Source organism: Tachyglossus aculeatus, chromosome 26 (genome assembly GCF_015852505.1).
Source record: "Tachyglossus aculeatus isolate mTacAcu1 chromosome 26, mTacAcu1.pri, whole genome shotgun sequence".
NCBI classification, from domain to species: domain Eukaryota; kingdom Metazoa; phylum Chordata; class Mammalia; order Monotremata; family Tachyglossidae; genus Tachyglossus; species Tachyglossus aculeatus.
The window spans coordinates 15,400,866-15,421,610 of NC_052091.1; the positions used below are offsets into that span (position 1 = coordinate 15,400,866).

Here is a 20,745-nt window from a genome sequence, read left to right on the forward strand (position 1 = left end):
CAGGGGGCAGCGGGGAGCGCCGCTTTGGATGCCGAGGCGGCGGCGTTGGGCGCTAGGGGGCAGCAGGGAGCGCCGCTTTGGATGCCGAGGCGGCAGGGGGCAGCAGGGAGCGCCGCTTTGGATGCCGAGGCGGTGGCGTTGGCCGCTAGAGGGCAGCAGAGGGCGCCGCTTTGGATGCCGAGGCGGCGGCGTTGGGCGCTAGAGGGCAGCAGGGAGCGCCGCTTTGAGTGCCGAGGCGGCGGCGTTGGGCGCTAGAGGGCAGCAGGGAGCGCCGCTTTGAGTGCCGAGGCGGCGGCGTTGGGCGCTAGAGGGCAGCAGGGGGCGCCGCTTTGGATGCCGCGGCGGCGTTGGTCGGCAGGGGGCAGCAGGGAGCGCCGGCCCGGGCGGTGCCTGGTGGTCGTTGCCCGTTGCCCGGTGGTCGTTGCCGGGTGCCCGTTGCCCGGTTACCGTTGCCCCCCGCAACGCTTGGTGGCTGTGGAGGGGGATGTGGGGCGGGCCGGGCTGGGGCCCCCCGCGGCTGGAAGGCTTCGTGCTCACCGAGCGGCTGGGCAGCGGCGCCTACGCCACGGTGTACAAGGCCTACGGCAAGGTGCGGGCCCGGGGAGGGGGAGGGGGGGGAAACTGAGGCCCGGGGGGGGAAACTGAGGCCCGGGGGGGGTCTGTGCGGGCCCCCCCCCTGCAGCGGTGCCCCCCTCCCGCCCCGCAGGAGGCCCCCCGGCAGGTGGTGGCCATCAAGTGCGTGAGCAAGAGGAGCCTCAACAAGGCGTCGGGGGCCAACCTGCTCACCGAGATCGAGCTCCTCAGGGCCGCCCGACACCCGCACATCGTCCGGCTGCACGACTTCCAGGTCAGTCAATCAATCAATCAATCGATCGATCGATCGTATTTATTGAGCGCTTACTGCGTGCAGAGCACCGGACTGAGCGCCTGGGAAGGCCAAGTTGGCCACACAGAGAGACGGTCCCCACCCAACAGCGGGCTCACGGTCGAGAAGGGGGAGACAGAGAACAAAACCAAACATACTGACAAAATAAAATAAATAGAATAGATAGGTACAAGTAAAATAAATAAATAGAGTAATAAATATGTACAAACATAGATACATAGATACAGGTGCTGAATAACTAAATAGAGTAATAAATATGTACAAACATCTATACATATGTACAGGTGCTGTGGGGAAGGGAAGGAGGTAAGATGGGGGGGTGGAGAGGGGCACGAGGGGGAGAGGAGGGAAGGGGCGCAGTAATAGAATAGATAGGTACAAGTAAAATAAATAAATAGGGTAATAAATATGTACAAACATAGATACAGGTGCTGTGGGGAAGGGAAGGAGGTAAGATGGTGGGGTGGAGAGGGGAGAGGAAGGAAGGGGCGCAGTCTGGGAAGGCCTCCTGGAGGAGGTGAGCTCTCAGCAGGGCCTTGAAGGGAGGAAGAGAGCTAGCTTGGCGGGTGGGCAGAGGGAGGGCATTCCAGGCCCGGGGGAGGACGTGGGCCGGGGGTCGATGGCGGGACAGGTGAGGAGATTAGCACCTGCCGTGTGCACAGCACTGGACTAAGCGCCTGGGAAAGGACATGTTGACATAGAGAGAAGCAGCGTGGCTCAGTGGAAAGGACCCGGGCTTTGGAGTCAGAGGTCAGGGGTTCCAGTCCCGGCTCCGCCACTTGTTGCCTCACTTCTCTGGGCCTCAGCTCCCTCATCTGGAAAATGGGGATGAAGACTGTGAGCCCCCCCTTGGGACCACCTCATCACCTTGTGACCTCCCCAGCGCTTAGAACGGTGCTTTGCACATAGGAAGTGCTTAATAAATGCTATCATTATTATTATTAATATAGAGAGACCACAGGGCCTTGCCAACCACCTGTCCCACCATAGGCCCCTGTCAATCAAATCAATCAATCAGTCGTATTTATTGAGCACTTATTGTGTGCAGAGCACTGTACTAAGTGCTTGGGAAGTACAAGTTGGCAACATATAGAGACAGTCCCTACCCAGCAGTGGGCTCGTCGTCCTCCCCCTGTCCCCGAATGCCCTCCCTCCCCACATCCACCAAACTCTCTTCCTCCCTTCAAAGCCCTACCGAGAGCTCACCTCCTCCAGGAGGCCTTCCCACACTCAGCCCCCTCCTTCCTCTCCCCCTGCCCTACATCCTTCCCCTCCCCGCAGCACTTGCCTATATGTTTGTAATAATAGTAGTAATGATGGCATTTACTAAGCGCTTACTTTGTGCAAAGCACTGTTCTTTGTCACAAGGTTACAAGGTGATCAGGTTGCCCCACGGGGGCGCTCACAGTTTTAATCCCCATTTTCCAGATGAGGGAACTGAGGCCCAGAGAATAATTATAATAATAATGGCATTTATTAAGCACTTACTATGTGCAAAGCACTGTCCTAAGCGCTGGGGAGGTTACAAGGTGATGAGGTTGTCCCACGGGGGGCTCACAGTTTTAATCCCTATTTTCCAGATGAGGGAACTGAAGCACAGAGAATAATAATGGCATTTATTAAGCACTTACTATGTGCAAAGCACTGTTCTAAGTGCTGGGGAGGTTACAAAGTGATGAGGTTGCCCCACGGGGGGCTCACAGTTTTAATCCCCATTTTACAGATGAGGGAATTAGAGCACAGAGAATAATAATAATAATGGCATTCGATAAGCACTTACTATGTGCAAAGCACTGTTCTAAGCGCTGGGGAGGTTACAAGGTGATGAGGTTGTCCCACGGGGGCTCACAGTCTTAATCCCCATTTTGCAGATGAGGGAACTGAGGCCCACAGAGGGCCACGTGAGGCCCTCTGTGAGGCCCACGTGAGGGCCACGCTGCTTCTTGTACAGATTTATTAGTCTTTCTACTTGTACATATTTGCTATTTTATTTATTTTGTTAAAGGTGCGCATCTAGGAGAAGCAGCATGGCTCAGTGGAAAGAGCCCGGGCTTTGGAGTCAGAGGTCATGGGTTCAAATCCCAGCTCCGCCAACTGTCAGCTGTGTGACTTTGGGCAAGTCGCTTCACTTCTCTGGGCCTCAGTTCCCTCATCTGGAAAATGGGGATTAAGACTGTGAGCCCCCCGAGGGACAACCTGATCACCTTGTAACCTCCCCAGTGCTTAGAACAGTGCTTTGCACATAGTAAGCGCTTAGCAAATACCAACATTATTATTATTATTATTATTATTATCTAGCTTTAATTCTATTTGTTCTGACGATTTTGACCCCTGTCCCCATGTTTGTTTTGGTCATCTGCCTCCCCCTTCTAGACTGTGAGCCCGTTGTTAAGTAGGGACCGTCTCTATCTGTTGCCGACTTGTACTTCCCAAGCGTTTAATATAGTGCTGTGCACACGGTAAGCGCTCAATAAATACGATTGAATGAATGAATGAATACGGTGCTGGGGAAGCGCTTACTGTGTGCTGAGCGCTGAGAGACTACAGGGCCGCAACCAAATGGTATTGGGGAAGCGCTTACTGTGTGCAGAGCGTTGGGCGGACTGCTTGGATACAACAGTGAGGCAACAAAATAGTATTTGGGAAGTGCTTACTGTGTGCAGAGCGCTGGGATACTACAATGAGGCAACAAAATGGTATTTGGGAAGTGCTTACTGTGTGCAGAGCGCTGGGATACAGTGAGGCAACAAAATGGTATTTGGGAAGCACTTACTGTGTGCAGAGAGCTGGGATACTACAATGAGGCAACAAAATAGTATTTGGGAAGTGCTTACTGTGTGCAGAGCGCTGGGATACAATGAGGCAACAAAATGGTATTTGGGAAGCACTTACTGTGTGCAGAGCGCTGGGATACTACAATGAGGCAACAAAATAGTATTTGGGAAGTGCTTACTGTGTGCAGAGCGCTGGGATACAATGAGGCAACAAAATGGTATTTGGGAAGCACTTACTGTGTGCAGAGCGCTGGGATACTACAATGAGGCAACAAAATAGTATTTGGGATGTGCTTACTATGTGCAGAGCGCTGGGATACAGTGAGGCAACAAAATGGTATTTGGGAAGCACTTACTGTGTGCAGAGCACTGGGATACTACAATGAGGCAACAAAATAGTATTTGGGATGTGCTTACTGTGTGCAGAGCGCTGGGATACAGTGAGGCAACAAAATGGTATTTGGGAAGCGCTTACTGTGTGCAGAGAGCTGGGATGCTACAATGAGGCAACAAAATAGTATTTGGGAAGTGCTTACTGTGTGCAGAGCGCTGGGATACAGTGAGGCAACAAAATGGTATTTGGGAAGCACTTACTGTGTGCAGAGCACTGGGATACTACAATGAGGCAACAAAATAGTATTTGGGAAGTGCTTACTGTGTGCAGAGCGCTGGGATACAGTGAGGCAACAAAATGGTATTTGGGAAGCACTTACTGTGTGCAGAGCGCTGGGATACTACAGTGAGGCAACAAAATAGTATTTGGGAAGCGCTTACTGTGTGCAGAGTGCAGGGAAAGTGCAGTGCGGCAACAGAATGGTATTTGGGAAGCGTTTACTGTGTGCAGAGCATTCATTCATTCATTCAGTCGTATTTATTGAGTGCTTACTGTGCAGAGCACTGCGCTAAGCGCTTGGGAATTACAAGTCGGCAACATCTAGAGACGGTCCCCACCGAACAGCGGGCTCACAGGCTAGAAGGGGGAGACAGACAACAACACAAAACGTGTTGACAGGTGTGGCCATTATGCCAGGTCTTCCGACTGGCAGGCCCAGCTTCTTTCCATTAAGGCCGGGCTGCTGTTTGGAGTAAGTAAACACACTGCCTGCCCTTAAGGAGAGAGAGTTTACAATGAATGACTGATAGGGAAAAATGATTTGAGTGTAGGGAAATGATTTGAGTGTAGCAATGTTTGCATTAGAGACACAACAGGGCCTAGTGGAAAGAGCACAGACCTAAGAGTCAGAGGACCTGGGTTCTAATCCCATCTCTTTCGCCTGTCTGGGCAAGTCACTTAAGTTTTCCATGCGTCAGTTTCCTCAACTGTAAAATGGGAATTCATTACCTGTTCTTCCCCTCTTTTAGACTGTGAGTCCCATGTGGATAGGGACTGAATCGGATCTGATTAACCTGTATCTAGCCCAGTGCTTAGAACGGTGTTTGACTCATAGCACGTGCTTAATAAACACCTTAATTATTAGTTATTCGTCTTCATTGGTGGTATTTATCGGGTGCTTTCAGAGCACGGCGCTTGGGAGAATCCAGTACAGCAGAGTTGGTATTCACTCAGTTGTATTTATTGCACACATAATAATAATAATAATGGCATTTGTTAAGCGCTTACTGTGTGCCAAGCACTGTTCTAAGCGCTGGGGGGGATACAAGGTGATCAAGTTGTCCCACGGAGGGCTCACAGTCTTAATTCCCATTTTACAGATGAGGTAACTGAGGCTCAGAGAAGTTAAGTGACTTGCCCAAGGTCACACAGCAGGCATGTGGCAGAGCCGGGATTTGAACCCATGACCTCTGACTCCAAAGCCCGTGCTTTTTCCACTGAGCCACGCTGCTTCTAGGCTTCTATGCTTAATGTGTGCAGGGCACTGTACTGAGTGCCTGGGAGATTACAAAATAACCAAAACACATTTCCTGTATTTATTCCAGACTTCAGCTGCCCTGTCCGGCACTGGCATGGTGTTAAATACTTGTTTGTCCCATATTTTTTAATTTCAGCTTTCATCCCTCCACCTCGGCTCCTGCTGCCGAGCCTCGTAATTCGGATGTGTATATGTTGCCAATTTGTACTTCCCAAGCGCTTAGTCCAGTGCTCTGCACACAGTAAGCGCTCAGTAAATACGATTGATGATGATGATGATGATGATGTGGCGACTGCATGCTCAGTGACCTGGGAAGGGGCTACGGCACCTCTGGGGAAAGTTGGGGGAGCACCTGGGGTCCCCACCTGGAGAATTCATTCAGTCCTATGTATTGAGCGCTTACCGTGTGCAGAGCACTGTTCTAAGCGCTTGGAAAGTACAATACAGCAGTAGAGACAATCCCTGCCCACAGTGGGCTCACAGTGTAAAGGGGGTGAGACAGAGATCAACATATGTAAACAGGCATCAAAATAAGTAAATAAAATTGTAGGTATATACATCAATCGTATTTATTGAGCGCTTACTGTGTGCAGAGCACTGTACTAAGCGCTTATATACATATATACATACATATATACAAAAGTTCTGTGGTGGGAAAGGAAAGGGGCTTGGGAGTCAGAGGGTCATGGGTTCTAATCCCGGCTCCTCCACTTGTCTGCTGTGTGACCCTGGGCAAGTCACACTTCCAGGTCTCTAGGCCTCAGTGACCTCATCTGTCAAATGGGCATTAAGACTGTGAGCCCGACGTGGGACAACCTGATTACCTTGTATCCACCCCGGCTCTTAGAACGGTGCTTGGCATATAGAAAGCGCTTAACAAATACCATTGTTATTGTTATTATTATTATTATTATTTTAGGGAGCGAGTCGGGGTGACATGGAAGGGAGTGGAAGTTGAGGAAAAGCGGGACTTAGTCTGGAAAGGCCTCATGGAGGAGGTGTGCCTTCGGTAGGGCTTTGAAGGGGTGGCTCTTTGTAGAGAATGGCTCTAGGTGTGGGCGAGCTTGACGGACTTCCATATAACAGCGCATATGACGTCAGCATGTTCCTCCATGTGCTCGGCATGCTACATGTGATGTCACCCGCGTGCCTCCCTGTCCGGTATTCCTGGGAGCCATAATAATAATAATAGTAATGATGGCATTTATTAAGCGCTTACTATGTGCAAAGCACTGTTCTAAGCGCTGGGGAGGTTACAAGGTGATCAGGTTGTCCCACGGGGGGCTCACAGTCTTCATCCCCATTTTCCAGATGAGGTCACTGAGGCACAGAGAAGTGAAGTGACTCGCCCAGAGTCACACAGCTGACAATTGGCGGAGCTGGGATTTGAACCCATGACCTCTGACTCCAAAGCCCGGGCTGTTTCCACTGAGCCACGCTGCTTTCTGCCTCTGCCCCTTGGACCCCTTCCCTCGGGCCCACCCCCATCTCTCTCTCTCTCCTCCGGCAGTGGGACAGCGCTAACATCTACCTGATCATGGAGTTCTGTGCCGGGGGTGACCTGTCCCGCTTCATCCACGCCAGGAGAATCCTCCCAGAGAAGGTCGCCCGCATCTTCTTGCAGCAGCTGGGTAAAGCTTCCCTGCCCCTTACACCTATGCCCGGGGCCAGCCGCCTAACCTAGGAAAAAGAGCACAGAACTATTGCTACGTGACCTTGGGCAGGTCACTAAACCACCTTAGGCCTCAGTGTCGTCATCTATAAAATGGGCATAAACTACCTGTTCTCCCTCCCTCTTCGACTGTAAGCGCCGGGCGAGGAAAGGTCTGTGTCTGTATCTTGCGCCTACCCCAGAGCTTGGCACATAGTAAACGCTTAATTAATACCACATCGTCGATTTTATTATTATTATTATTATTATTATTCTCTCCCCCACCCATAACTACCCTCTCCTGGCCCCAGCACCTCTTCCCCATCAAAGAGACCATTGTCTTTCCCTTTTGAACACACCAGGCTTCCCACCCGCTGGTTTCTAATCCCAGCTCTGCCACTTGTCTGCTGCGTATCACTGAACTTCTCTGGGCCTTAGTTCCCTCATCTGCAAAATGGGGACTCATTCCTACTTCCACTGTGAGCTCCATAAAGGACCTGATTATCTCGTCTCTACCCCAGCGCTTAGTACAGTGTGTCACGTATAGTAGGTTCTTAAATACCGCAATTATTGTTGCTATTGTCGATCACCGCCCCCCGGGGCAGGAGGTGCCCTCACCACAGCTGTTTCCAGCTGCTTTGTCTCCTGGCGAGAGGGGCAGTCGGTTTCTCCTCCGTCTCTGTGCCCGTCCGTGTCCACCCGTTCTCCTTTCCGCAGCCAGTGCCCTCCAGTACCTGCACAGTCGCAATATCTCCCACCTGGACCTGAAGCCGCAGAACATCCTGCTGAGCTGTCTGGAAAGGCCGCATCTCAAACTGGCAGGTGGGCGAGGGGCCTCCCCCACAGCCCCGCCCAGGGGGTCCTGTGAAGCCACCTATTTCAGCGCCTCCGGGATTTTAGGGTCGACAAGGGGGACTGAGTCCCGTCTTCAGCTTGTCGTGGGCAGGGAGCGCGTCTTCTCTCCCAAGTGCTCTGCCCACCGGTAAGCGCTCGGTAAATACTCCTGATGGATCGATTGATCGGCCAGGTAGGAGTGACTGCTTCTGGGCTGGGCGAGGGCCGGTTTCAGGTCCCGGGATTTCTCCCTCCCCATCCCTGAGAGCTGCCACTCCATCTCTCCCTCTGTCCCTCCGTGCGTCTCTCTCTCTTCCTCCCTGGGGCCTGAGCCCAGCCCTTTCCATCCACAGACTTTGGCTTCGCCCAGCACATGGTCCCCTGTGCCGAGCAGCACGTCCTGCGGGGCTCCCCTCTGTACATGGCCCCCGAGATGGTGTGCAAGCGGCAATACGACGCCCGTGTGGATCTCTGGTCTGTGGGCGTCATCCTGTACGGTGAGAGCCGTGCCCCTCCGGGGGGCCCGAGGCAGTGTGGCTGGGGGAGCGGGACCGACTCCTGATGGCCATCGGTGATCACGGGAGACGGCTGCTTCAGAGGTCGCTGTCGACAGGGATGGGGTGGGGCAGGGGTACGGCTGTGGCTACAGATCTCAAAGCTCCCTCCAGCCACAGCTGGGAGCGGTGCCCAGGTAAATGAAGGCTGGGGAGGAGAACGTAGTGGGTTTGGAACCAAGTGGGGAAGCAGCCTGGCCATGGGGAAAAAGCCCAAGCCTGGGAGCCAAAGGACTTGGGTTGTAATACTGACTCAGCCGCTTGCCTGTTGTGGGACCTTGGACGAGTCTCTTAACGGCTCCGAGCCTCATCTCTGAAATTGGGATGAAATGCCTGTTCTCCCTACCCCTTCGACTGGAGCCCCAGGTGGGGCAGGGGTTGTGTTTGATTATCTGGTATCTACCCCAGGGCTTAGGGCGATATTTGGCACACAGCAAGCACTTGACAAAATCCACTCTACAATTACAATAGCGTAATTACTGTTGTTATAATCCCGCCCCCTGAACCTCCGGTCCCAGCCTCGGGGCAAGCCGCTTTGCAGCAGAGGCCCTGGGCCCATTGCTGACTGCCCCCCTCCGCTTCTGTCTCTCCCCAGAAGCTCTGTTTGGGAGGCCTCCCTTCGCCTCCAGGTCTTTCACGGAGCTGGAGGAGAAGATCCGCAGCAGCGACGTCATCGAGGTAGGGCCCCAGTCGGAGTAGCAGTAGAAGTGGCAGCAGGAGGAGGAGCAACAGTAGTAATAGTATTTATTAAGCTCTTACTATTTGCAGAGCACTGTATTATGCGCTGGGAGAGAGTATACAGATGGGCATTAGACCCAGACTCCATTCAGTCGTATTTATTGAGCACTTACAGTGTGCAGAGCGCTATGCTAAAACACCTGGGAGAGTATAATACAACTCTGAACAGACATGTCCCCTACCCACAACGAGCTTACGGTCTTGAGGGGGAGACGGACATTAATATAAATAAGTAAACTACAGGTATGTACATAAGTGCTGTGGGGCAAGGAGGGGGAATGAATAAAGGAAGCAAGTCAGGGTGACGCAGAAGGGAGTAGGAGAAGAGGAAGGAAAGACTTAGGGAAAGCCTCGTGGAGGAGATAGGGTTTTGAAGGGCGGGTGAGTAATTGTCCGTCCGATTTGAGGAGGGAGGGCATTCCAGGCCAGAGGCAGGACATGGGGGAGAGGTCAGTGGCGAGATACATGGGATCGAGGCACAGTGAGAAGGTTAGCAGTAGAGGAGCAAAGTGTGTGGGCTGGGTTATAATAGAGTTTGGGGTGAGGTGGGAAGGGGGCAAGGTGATGGATTGTCCCAGGTGCAGGGCGAGGGGCCTGGTTGGAGAGTGGGGAGGGGCTGGGAACCCAGTGAGAGGGAAAGGCTGCACAGCCGCGTGTCTGTGGATGAGCTTTAGCACCATGTTTGGGGCTCTGGATCTGCCTCTAGGCTCAGACGGCGACACCTGAGGGAGCAGCCTGATGGACTCCGGCTTGCCACTGGGGGACCGTGGTCAAGTCGCTTAAACTTCTCTTTGCCTCGGTCGCCTCCTCTTTAAAACGGGGTAAAGACCAGTGGCCTGTCCCTTCTTCCCAGGGAGCTTTGGGGCTAAAGATGAGACAAGGACATTGAGGGAGCTGGGGGAGTCGCGGTGTGTCTGGCGGCTAGGCACCGAGGAGTTACCCCTCCCCTTTCCCAGCTCCCCGCACGACCTCAGATCTCCCGGAACGGCCGGGACCTCCTTCGGCGCCTCCTGGAGCGGGACCCCGACCAGCGCATCTCCTTCCAGGACTTCTTCGCCCACCCCTACGTGGACCTGGAGCATATGCCCAGCGCAGAGAGCCTGGAGCGGGCGGTGAGGGGATCGTGGGGCGGGGCAGGGCAGGACCAGAGCCCACCCTAGGTGGCCCTCTGCCTGGGGTGGAGGACAGGCCCGGGGCTCCGGGACAGACTGACCGTCCCCCGCCCCCATCTCCTCTCTCCGCCTCAGACAGCTCTGGTTGTGGAAGCGGTGAAGAAGGACCAGCAGGGTGATTATGGGGATGCCCTCTCCCTCTACTGCAGGGCCCTGGACTTTTTCGTCCCTGCTTTGCACTGTAAGTAGTTAGTGAGAACCCCCTGGTTTCCGTCCTCCCCAGGCCCCTCTCGGGTCCCTGCAGCCAGAGAGCAACTCTGACCCTCCCCTCTGCAGTGGGTTGTTGTGAAAGGAAAAGGTCTGCTTCAGCCCCACCCCGGAGGCCACGGAGCATTCCTTTGGGCCCCCGGACAAGGTAGCAGGAGCCCGGAGGCAGGGGGATGACCAGGATTTGGGCAGAACCCCTTCCCCTCTTTGAGGCTGGATTATTTTGGTTCCCCGGGAAGGGAGCTGCACTGACCTAGTGAACCCCCACTTCTGCTCCTCCCTTAGACGAAGTGGATGCCCGGAGGAAGGAAGCCATCAGGGTCAAGGTCAGTGAGGGGCGACTGCAATGAGAGGAGGGGTCGAGGGAGGCTGGGCAGGGTGAACCCTTGTGGCACCGAGTGTGGGGAGTAGCACCCCTCCCCACCCCACCCCCGAGCAGCCTCAGCACTGGGGGACGCAGGGTCCGCCCGGAGTGCGTCCGGTGACCATCCTCAAGGTCAGTCAGTGTCCCCAACCCGAAACACCTGCAGAAAGCTGGGCGAGTTTGGTTCGGATTGAGAGCCCCAGGCTCCTTTGTAATGGGGCAAGCGCCATCGTGGCGCTCTCCCTGGCCCCCTTCAAACTGGGACCTTCCAGTGCCCCCAAAGCCTGCAGCCAAGGGAAGGGGTGCGGTTTCCCCCTCCCTACGGGACTGTCTCCCTACCAAGAGACAACCTCCGAGGGGACCTGGACTGCAGTAGCCCCGAGTGGTGAGAAAGAAGGAGAGGCCAGTGAAGAGGCTTATGGGAACGGGGAGACACTTTTAGTCTGGAAACTACTTGAGGGCAGGGATTGTGTCTGCCAGCCTTGATGTACTGTGCTCTCTCGAGCTCTTAGTACAGTGCTCGCTCTGCACACAGTAAGCGCACAATGAATACTGTGGATGGGTAGTTCATAGGGTGGTTTGTGCCCGGTGTCTCCCTCTCCCCGTCCTCCCCTCAGGTGGGGCAGTACGTGTCCCGGGCCGAGGAACTGAAGGCGCTGGTCAACTCCTCCAACCGGACTCTTCTGCAGCAGAACAGCTCTACCCTTGACCTCCTCAAAGGTGCTGGGTGCTTTGAGGCCTTTGCTCCCGTGTCTCCCATTGCCCTCTCCTCCCTTTCCTCCTTGCTGTCTCCCATCACCCCTGGATTGGGCTTGGCAGGAAAGCAAGAGGGCTCCAGGCCAGTGGGAGGTGGGGACTTGGTGAGCAGCTCGGGGTGGTCTAGGTCCCCCCCTGCTATTAGACAGTAGGATCCCTGAGGGCAGGGTTTGTGTCTACTAACTTTATTGTAATCGCCTAAGCACTTAATATAGTGCCCGGCACCAAAAAAGCACTCAGTAATTCAGTCCATCAGGGGTTTTTGTTGAACGTGTACCATTCTGTACGAGGCGCTTGGGAAGTTACAGTACATTGTGAGCAGGGAACACGTCTACCAACTCTGTTATATTGTACTTTCCCAAGCAGTACAGTGCACTGCACACAGTAAGTCATCATCATCATCATCATCATCAATCGTATTTATTGAGCGCTTACTGTGTGCAGTGCACTGTACTAAGCGCTTGGGAAGTACAAGTTGGCAACATATAGAGACAGTCCCTACCCAACAGTGGGCTCTCGGTCTAAAAGGGGGAGACAGAGAACAAAACCAAACATACTAACAAAATAAAATAAATAGAATAGATATGCACAAGTAAAATAAATAAATTAATTAATAGAGTAATAAGTATGTACAAGCATATATACATGTATACAGGTGTAATATGCAGTAATATGCTGTAATATACAGTAAGTGTAATTGATAAACACGATTGAGCCCTACCCATATGGAGCTCAATGAATACCAATGCCTGATTGATTGGTTAATTGGTCACCGGCTCCCTGGAAGCCGGTGTGAGCCCACTGTTGGGTAGGGACTGTCTCTATGTGTTGCCAATTTGTACTTCCCAAGCACTTAGTACAGTGCTCTGCACATAGTAAGTGCTCAATAAATATGATTGATTGATTGATTGATTGATTGGAACCCAGTGTAGGCCTCTGGCCTGTTCCTTTATTGTATAGCCCCCCACATGTCCTGATACCGTGCAGAAGGAGGCCCTAATCATAGCAGGCAGTGGACTAGCAAGACCCTTGAGGCTACTGTGACACCAGTGCCCACCGAACCCATTCATCCCACCCTCTGAGTCTGAGCACCAACCCTGTTGTTACAGAGATGGCTCGTGACAAACCCCGTCTGCTTGCCGCCCTGGAGGTGGCCTCCTTAGCCGTGGCCCAGGTGAGTGTCTCGGGTGAGGGAGCCGTGGGCGGGAGGCAGTTGGTGAAGGGGGAAGGGGGTGGGTGTCTCTGCCCCCCGTTGTGACCCTGAGGACCCCTGGTTCCACCCCTATTCCCTAGGATTATTCCTGGCACGTGACCCCAGTCTTAACTCTCCCCACCTCCCACTGCTTGCTCACTTTGTGTCTCCCCGCACCCCCGCCCCCGGCCCCCGGGTCGAAACAACCAGCCCCTCCCTCTGATCCAGAATGGTTTAGTGGATAGAGCAAGGGACTGGAAGTCAGAAGGACCTGGGTTCTAATCCTGGCTCAACCCCATGTCTGCTGTGTGGCCTTGGGCAAGTCACTTCTCTATGCCTCAGTCACCTTTTCTGTAAAATGGGGATTAAGAGTGTGAGTCCCAAATGCAGGACAGGTACTGTGTCCAACCTGGTTAACTTGTATCTACCCCAGGGTTTAGAACAGTGCTTGACACGTAGTAAGTGGTTAACAAGTGACATAATAATAATTATTATTATCATCCAGTGGACCACGGCCCCTCCCCGTAAAGTCCCCCTGAAAGCCCATCTCCTCCAACAAGCCTTCCCTGATGCGTTCTCCATATCCAGGTCTTGGAAATCTGTCAGCACTTGTGGGTCTTATATTTCTCTTCTGGGTTTATGTAGATACGTGATGTCAGTTATGTACGTTGATTCCTTGGCAAATGCTTTTTGGCCTGTGTTCCCCATTAGAGTGGAAGCTCCTTGCAGCTCCTTGCTGCAAGCAAGGAGTGAAGCTCCTTGCTCCTCCTCTCGGGCCCTCAACCTCTCAACCTTCCCTGTGGTTAGTGTAGACAGGGGACGAGGTTTCCACTGACAAAAGGCCAGGACAGCTGCCACAACGCAATGGCACTTGCTTGTTTTGTACATACCAGGCACTTAATACAGTGCACCGTGCCCAATAAGTATGACTGTGACTACTGCCGCTGACCTCGGGCTGTCACCGTTAATTCCGAGGGACTGGGATTTGTTCTAGGAGGAAGAAGGCAAGGACAATGGCGACACCCTGGATCTCTACCAACAGAGCCTGGGGGAGCTGCTTCTCATGTTAGCGGGTGAGTCTCAGCACGCACCGCTCCCTGCCCCCAGTCCAAGAGATCAGCTCGTTGGCACCCCGGGCCAGGCCGGAGCCCTCACGTATCAGCGTGGCTCAGTGGAAAGAGCTCAGGCTTTGGAGTCTTTTGTGTGACTTTGGGCAAGTCCCCTAACTTCTCCGCACCTCAGTTACCTCAGTGGGGATTAAAATTGTGAGCCCCTTGTGGGACAACCTGATCACCTTGTAACCTCTCCAGCGCTTAGAACAGTGCTTTGCACATAGTAAGCGCTTAATAAATGCCATCATTATCATTCTTCTAGACTGTGAGCCCGCTGTTGGGTAGGGACCGTCTCTATATGTTGTCAACTTGTACTTCCCAAGCGCTTAGTACAGTGCTCTGCACACAGTAAGCGCTCAATAAATACGATTGAATGAATGAATGAATGAATGAGTCAGAGGTCGTGGGTTCAAATCCCGACTCCACCAATTGTCAGCTGGGTGACTTTGGGCGAGTCACTTAACTTCTCTGGGCCTCAATTCCCTCATCTGTAAAATGGGGATTAAGACTGTGAGCCCCCCCATGGGACAACCTGATCACCTCGTAACCTCCCCAGCACTTAGAACAGTGCTTTGCACTTAGAAAGCGCTTAATAAATGCCATTATTATTATTATCTCCCCTTTGCCTTGCAGCTGAACCCGCTGGGAGGAGACGGGAGCTGCTGCACGCCGAGGTGGGTACGGGGGCAGGGGACGTCCGACCGGGACTCGAGGACCCCGGCCAGGCGATAGGCAGTGATAAATCTCTCCTGTTGACAGGTTCAGACCCTGATGGGCCGGGCGGAATATCTGAAGGAGCAAAACAAGGTACAGCTAGGCTTGGTGGGGACAACCATAAGAATCTCATTATACTGGGGGAACTGGGGGAGGGTGCCAAGTGCTTAGTACAGTGCTCTGCACATAGTGAGCACTCAGTAAATACCATGCCTTGATTAGTTGGTCGTTCAGGGCCAGGGTGATCTTGACATAAAGTTGTTGTCTCTGCTTCTTTCTCCACCTTTCCCCCACCGTCTCTCTTTCTGTCACTTTCTCCCTCTCTCGTACACACCCACACAGATGAGAGAGTCCCAGTGGGCAGCAGAATCCGCAGACAAGGAGAGTCTCTCTGAGTCCATCCGGAGCTGTGAGTATGCCCTCCACCCTGCCTGGAGGCGAGGGTCTTTTGGGGGGATAGAGGGCAGATATGGGAAGCAGAGGAGGGGCCAGCCGCAAATTGGGTCGGAGAGAGGACTGGGGACAGGCAGAACCCTCCCCATAAAGAGCCCTGGGAACTTCAGTCCCTGTTGTCAGGGGAAGGGAAGCAGCCAATTTAGGGGAGCTACTCTCCGGTGTGGAAGACATGTAGGGATCAGAGGGATGCACGATCTAGTTGTCCCCTCCCATGCCCACCACACTTCCCCCTTTCAATCCCCCAAACCAGCTCCCGCATACAAGCCCAAGGAAGCTTCTCCAACTCTGACGACTCCGGCCTGGGTCTCCCCGGCCACAGGCCTTCATGGGGGCCTGAGCCATGCTCACCCTGAGTAACCAGGGCCCCAAAAAAGTGGATAAAGTGTGTGAGAGAGGCCCTCTCAGTGACGCTTAGCAGGCGCAGGTGCTGTCTCCCCTCGGCGGTGATGTCTTGGAGCCAAAGGGGACGTGTCTGCTACAGGGAGGCCAGAGTGAGTGATACGGGGTGGGGCCAGTGACACCTCCCAGCTGTTTTGCAGGGAGAAGGATGCAACTAGAAAAGGGTTTCTGTCAGGTTTTGTCTGCCAGCATGAGGTTAGAGGATTCCCACTCAAGGCTTCTGCGTCTCCCACTGCCCTCAACTATGTCCTTCCCTAACTTGATGGTTTTCAATTAAATCCCAAGAGGGGCAGAATTTCTGCTAGCCGCACCCCCAACCACCATTCCTCTTTTAAAGTTCCACCAGTTTAGGGATGTCTCAGAGCAAACAGCCACCCACCAACACACTGCCAAATCCTCTCTGCCTGTGGCCTTCCCCTCTCGGGCCCTCAACCTCTCAACCTTCTGGTTAGTGTAGACAGGGGATGAGGTTTCCACTGACAAAAGGCCAGGACAGCTGCCACAACACAAGTTTCCTTTGGAGATGCAATCCCTCCTTCCTCCCGGCCCAAGCCCTCCCCAGCCTGTGTCTCTCCCGGCCAGGGGCTGTGGAGGGTGGAAGGGTGACGCAGGCTCCTAGGTCCAGGTCCCCTAATTCCTTCTTCCTCTGTTTCCCTGGCTCAGCTTGCACACTGCAGTAACTCTTCAAAGGCCTGGAGTCAAACTGTCGGCAGGAAGAGCAGCCCGGGGCTGCCACCCTCACCCAGGAAGGCCTGTCCTTGTACTCAAGAGGGAGGAGATGGAGGGGACGGGGATGGAACGGATGTCCTGCCTAAGCCGTAAGGGTTGTCCTCCCCCTCACCTTTTCTATTCCCCCGAGTGCACGTCGTGACTTGTATTTGGTTTCTCTTCCACGTTCACTGGATTAAAGCAGCAAGGACTGATGAGCAGAGCTATGTAGGTGCCCTGACCGGGGACTTGGGAGCTTGTAAGAATTGGGGGGCTTTGGGAGCCAGCTAAGGAATAACAGGTCTTGGGGTTGTGGAGGGATTTCCCCGCAACTGTGGGGGCATAGGGGTTGGATTGAAGGCCTGGTTTCTGAACAGGAGTCTTCTTTCACCAGAACCCCTTGCTTGCTTCCATGGGGCCAAGTGAGGATCTTGTCTTGCGGGGCTGAATCCTAGCCCTGATGTGGGATTGAAGAGATCCTTTGGCTTCTGCCCACATGCCTCTGGCTAACCGCAATTTCCCTCATAATTGAGTTCTGGCAGGATTTTCCTGCTCCCAGATTTGTGACTTGCTGACTCTCCGCAACCCTCCCTGATCATCAGGAATCCAGTGCCCTTGTTCTCAGGTGGGAATGGGGGAGCGGGAGAGGTCTCTGACCTCCCTCACAATTTATCCCAGTACCAACCCCATGGGCCTCTCTGGTGCTGCCCCACTCCTCAGGCTTGCTAAAACCATCATCCCCTCAGACTCCCCTCGGGGAATGGTGCTGAGTCAGACAGGTTCCCAGCAACAGACCTGAGTGCAGAAATGTGGATACTTTTTTTCACCCCTGGCATGCAGTCAGGCTTCTATCTGAGTATTTTCTGCGGCAGTATTCTGCACAGGGCAGAGCCAAGCATGATGAAACTAATTCGGCAGGAAACACTGTCGAGGCAAAGTGGGACGGAACTGTGAAATGAACTGGCCCATTCTACTGACCGAAAAGGGAATCAAATTGCCTAGAAGCAACAGAGTTTGACTTAGATATTAAGCATCTGGTATGGGGTTAATGTCTTCAGGATGGGACCCCCCCAAACTTCTTGAAGTCCAACAACCCTTCATTTCCCAGCCCAGCTTGGGAGACTTGCCCCCTCTCACCAACAAGATCCCGGCTTCCAGCCTCCATCCGTGGCATGGTTCCTGCAGATGAATAAGATTGAAACTGGTATCATTTACCTGCCCCAGATCCCCACTTGGGTTTGTTTGCGCCTGTGACCTTCTCCTCTGTGGCCCAGACAATCTTGAGGGGTTTTGTTTTGTTTTTAAATCCTTTAGGCTTAAAAAAACTCTCTAGTGTCACATGATTGAGGGACTCATCTCTCCAGAGGAAACTCGATTACTGTAATATTTTAATTTATGATCTCCTTTCTGTCCATTGGGCTTTAAGCATAGGGTTGCCATTGAAGATTCTAGCCTGCTAAGGCTTCTGAAGCTGGAGAGGGAATAGGGAATTCCTTCCTTGGAGTAACCTGTTCATCTACTGTCTTCTTGACTTTTCTTACTCCCAATCACACAGGATTATTAGAGAAACTAAAAGGTTTATGTGGGGTGGGGAGGGTGGTTAGGGTGAGAAAGAGGTAGCCAGAGACCAACTTGGAGACTGGGAGGCAGACCAGAAGGCCAGTGAGAGTGAGCTTTAAATTGGTGTCACAGTGTTTTGCGACAATCTTTTGGCTTTTCTTTTTTGAACTGGGAAAACTTCAGGTCCTTTAATCCTGCAGCCTCCCCCACACCACCTGGCAAGAGATTTAGGGGGCAAATCTCTTGTAGACCTCACCACCTCTTACTAGTTAAAATGATGTGATCTATTTATTGCCTTCTGTATTAAATTATTTTCTAAATCCACTGCTCCTCTTTTTTCTTTCTCCTAGAGTTTGGTTGCTGACCCAGGCTGGGTCACTTTCCCAAGTGAGGAATGAGGACCCTATTTGAAAAGAGAGTGAATTCAAGGGCTGGGCTACAATAGCAGTGGCACTTGTTAAGTGCTTACTATGTGCCAAGCACCGTACTAAATTCCGGGATAGATACAAGATAATCAGGTGAAAACAGTCCCTATGCACTTGGGGCTCACTGTCTAGAAGGGAGAAGGATTTAATCCTCATTTTATAGATGAAGAAATTGAAGGAACAGAGAAGTGAGATTACACAGTAAGCAAGTGGCAGAATCAGGATTAGAACCCAGCTCCTTTGACTCCTAGGCCTGGGCTTTTTCTGCCATGTCACACTGCTTCTCATTACTGTGAACCCAATGTTGGGTAGGGACCGTCTCTATATGTTGCCAACTTGTACGTCCCAAGCGCTTAGTACAGTGCTCTGCACACAGTAAGCGCTCAATAAATACGATTGAATGAATGAATGAATTACTGTGGGTTCCTACTGGCTCTGTGTTCCCTTCTCCCTGACCTACCCGCAGCTTCAGTCTCCTTTCAGAAACCACATTTGGGTGACGTCCCTGAACTACGATTGCCATTCACTAATATTAGGAAGTACATGTGTGTGGTGTGTTCTCTGTGCAGAACATTGTACTAAGCTCTTGGAAAGTACAATTCGGCAACAGAGACAGTCCCTACCCAACAATGGGTTCACAGTCTAGAAGGGGGGAGACAGACAACAAAACAAGTAGACAGGCATCAATGGCATCAATATAAATAAATAGAATTATAGCTATATACACATCACAGTGGAAAGAGCACTGGTCTGGGAAGCAGGAGCCTGGGGGTTCTAGATCTGACTTGCCTGTAGCAGACTAATGTGGGAAATCAATCAATCAGTGGTATTTACTGAGCGCTTACTATAATAATAATAATGGCATTTGTTAAGCACTTACTATGTGCAGCGCACTGTTCTAAGCACTGGGGGGAATAAAAGGTGATCAAGTTGTCCCTCGTGGGGCTCACAGTCTTAATCCCCATTTTACAGATGAGGTAACTGAGGCTCAGAGAAGTTAAGTGACTTGCCCAAGGTCACACAGCAGACATGGTGGAGTCAGGATTCGAACCCATGACCTCTGACTCCAAAGCCGGTGCTCTTTCCACTGAGCCACGCTGCTTCTCAGCCACGCTGCTTCTACTATGTGCAGAGAGCTGTACTAAGTACTTGGGGGAGTACAATACGGCAGAATTAGTGGACGTTAGCTGCCCATCACGGGCCTGCACTCGAGAGAAAGGACCTCATGTGTTCTTTGAAATGTGTAGCTCCCCTGCCTGCCTGTTTGCTCAGCGGAAGCATGACCGGCAGGAACAAGAGAAGCCAAGTGGTGCTGGGCAAGCCAATTGCACCAGAATCAACTCCTCCATGCTGGTTTCCCCACCTTCGGGACTGACGCTCGTCCATCAGCCCTGATGGGGGATTCCATAGTAGGTGGCCTGTTGAAATAATATTAATAATTAGATATTTGTTGTTTACTCTTTGCCAAGAACTCTAGTTAGCACTGTGCTCTTTTCTTATGCCGTCAAGTCATTTCCGACCAACAGCGACACCACGGACACATCTCTCCCAGATCGCCCCTCTCTCCATCTGGAATCGTCCTGGTAGTGGATCCAGAGAGTTTTCTAGTTTAAAAATACGAAAGTGGTTTACCGTTGCCTCCTTCTGTGCAGTAAACTTGAGTCCCCGCCCTCAACTCTCTCTGGTGCCACTGCTGCCCAGCCCAGGTGAGTTTTGACCCATAGCAGATTGCCTTCCACTCACTAGCCACTGCCCAAGCTAGGAATGGAATGGGTAGGCCTCTGCTTGACTCTCCCTCCCCTAGCCGAGACTGGTAGACTACTGGAAACTCTCCAGGTGTGACCCTGAGAAGGGAGCACTGTGGTAGATACAAGACAATCAGGCCCCAGATGGGGCTCACAGTCTAAGAAGGAAGGAGAACAGGAATTGAATCCCCATTTTGCAGATGAGAGGACTGAGGCACAGAGAAGTTAAGTGACTTGCTCAAGGTCACAGCAGGCAATTGGCAGAGCTGGGATGAGAACCCAGGTCCTCTGATTCCCAGGCCCATAGTCTTTCCACCAGACCACACTGCTTCCTGGTGGAAGTGTGAGAGGGCCCCAAGCAGAAAGCTAGTGCTATTGCATTCACTCACCTCGGGTTCATTGCCTTTTGTCCTACAACCCCTCAGCTGGCTGGCAAAGCATTTAGCTGCTTACCGTCACCCAAGTAAAGGTGCCTTCTCAATCCCAGAGCCTTCCACCCTCTGCTGTAGATGAGCTACTTCTGGATGCAACCCCTGCTGTCTCCAAGGTAAGACTAATTCCTTCAGCCTCCTTCTCTATCAGAAATGGGGTAAGAGGTCACCGGGAATGTTGGCAGACTTAACCGCA

General features: G+C 52.6%; 1 protein-coding gene and 1 non-coding gene across 2 annotated transcripts; one reads left to right on the forward strand and one right to left on the reverse strand.

Annotated features, from left to right (window-relative positions):
• The first annotated feature begins 397 nt into the window (after positions 1 to 397).
• On the forward strand, positions 398 to 18,272 carry ULK3 (unc-51 like kinase 3). The gene is made up of 16 exons (XM_038767176.1): positions 398 to 589; positions 707 to 847; positions 7,042 to 7,162; positions 7,900 to 8,004; positions 8,370 to 8,513; positions 9,166 to 9,248; positions 10,265 to 10,420; positions 10,556 to 10,661; positions 10,973 to 11,013; positions 11,669 to 11,771; positions 12,917 to 12,981; positions 13,994 to 14,072; positions 14,745 to 14,785; positions 14,871 to 14,918; positions 15,168 to 15,234; positions 16,344 to 18,272. Exons 1-16 carry the CDS (start codon positions 485 to 487, stop codon positions 16,358 to 16,360), a joined length of 1,422 nt encoding a protein of 473 aa, XP_038623104.1. The 5' UTR covers positions 398 to 484; the 3' UTR covers positions 16,361 to 18,272.
• A 1,817-nt stretch (positions 18,273 to 20,089) lies between these two features.
• Positions 20,090 to 20,227, reverse strand: LOC119946298. The gene has a single exon (XR_005456404.1). It is a non-coding gene; the product is annotated as a small nucleolar RNA SNORA7 (small nucleolar RNA).
• Between the last annotated feature and the right edge of the window lie 518 nt (positions 20,228 to 20,745).

Excerpts from the sequence above, each read along its gene's own strand:
- ULK3 (XM_038767176.1), top strand. The coding sequence starts at position 485 with ATGTGGGGCGGGCCGGGCTGGGGCCCCCCGCGGCTGGAAGGCTTCGTG. Across the intron at positions 8,005-8,369 it reads GCCGCATCTCAAACTGGCAG|ACTTTGGCTTCGCCCAGCAC; the intron begins GTGGGCGAGGGG and ends TTCCATCCACAG. Across the intron at positions 10,421-10,555 it reads CAGAGAGCCTGGAGCGGGCG|ACAGCTCTGGTTGTGGAAGC; the intron begins GTGAGGGGATCG and ends TCTCCGCCTCAG.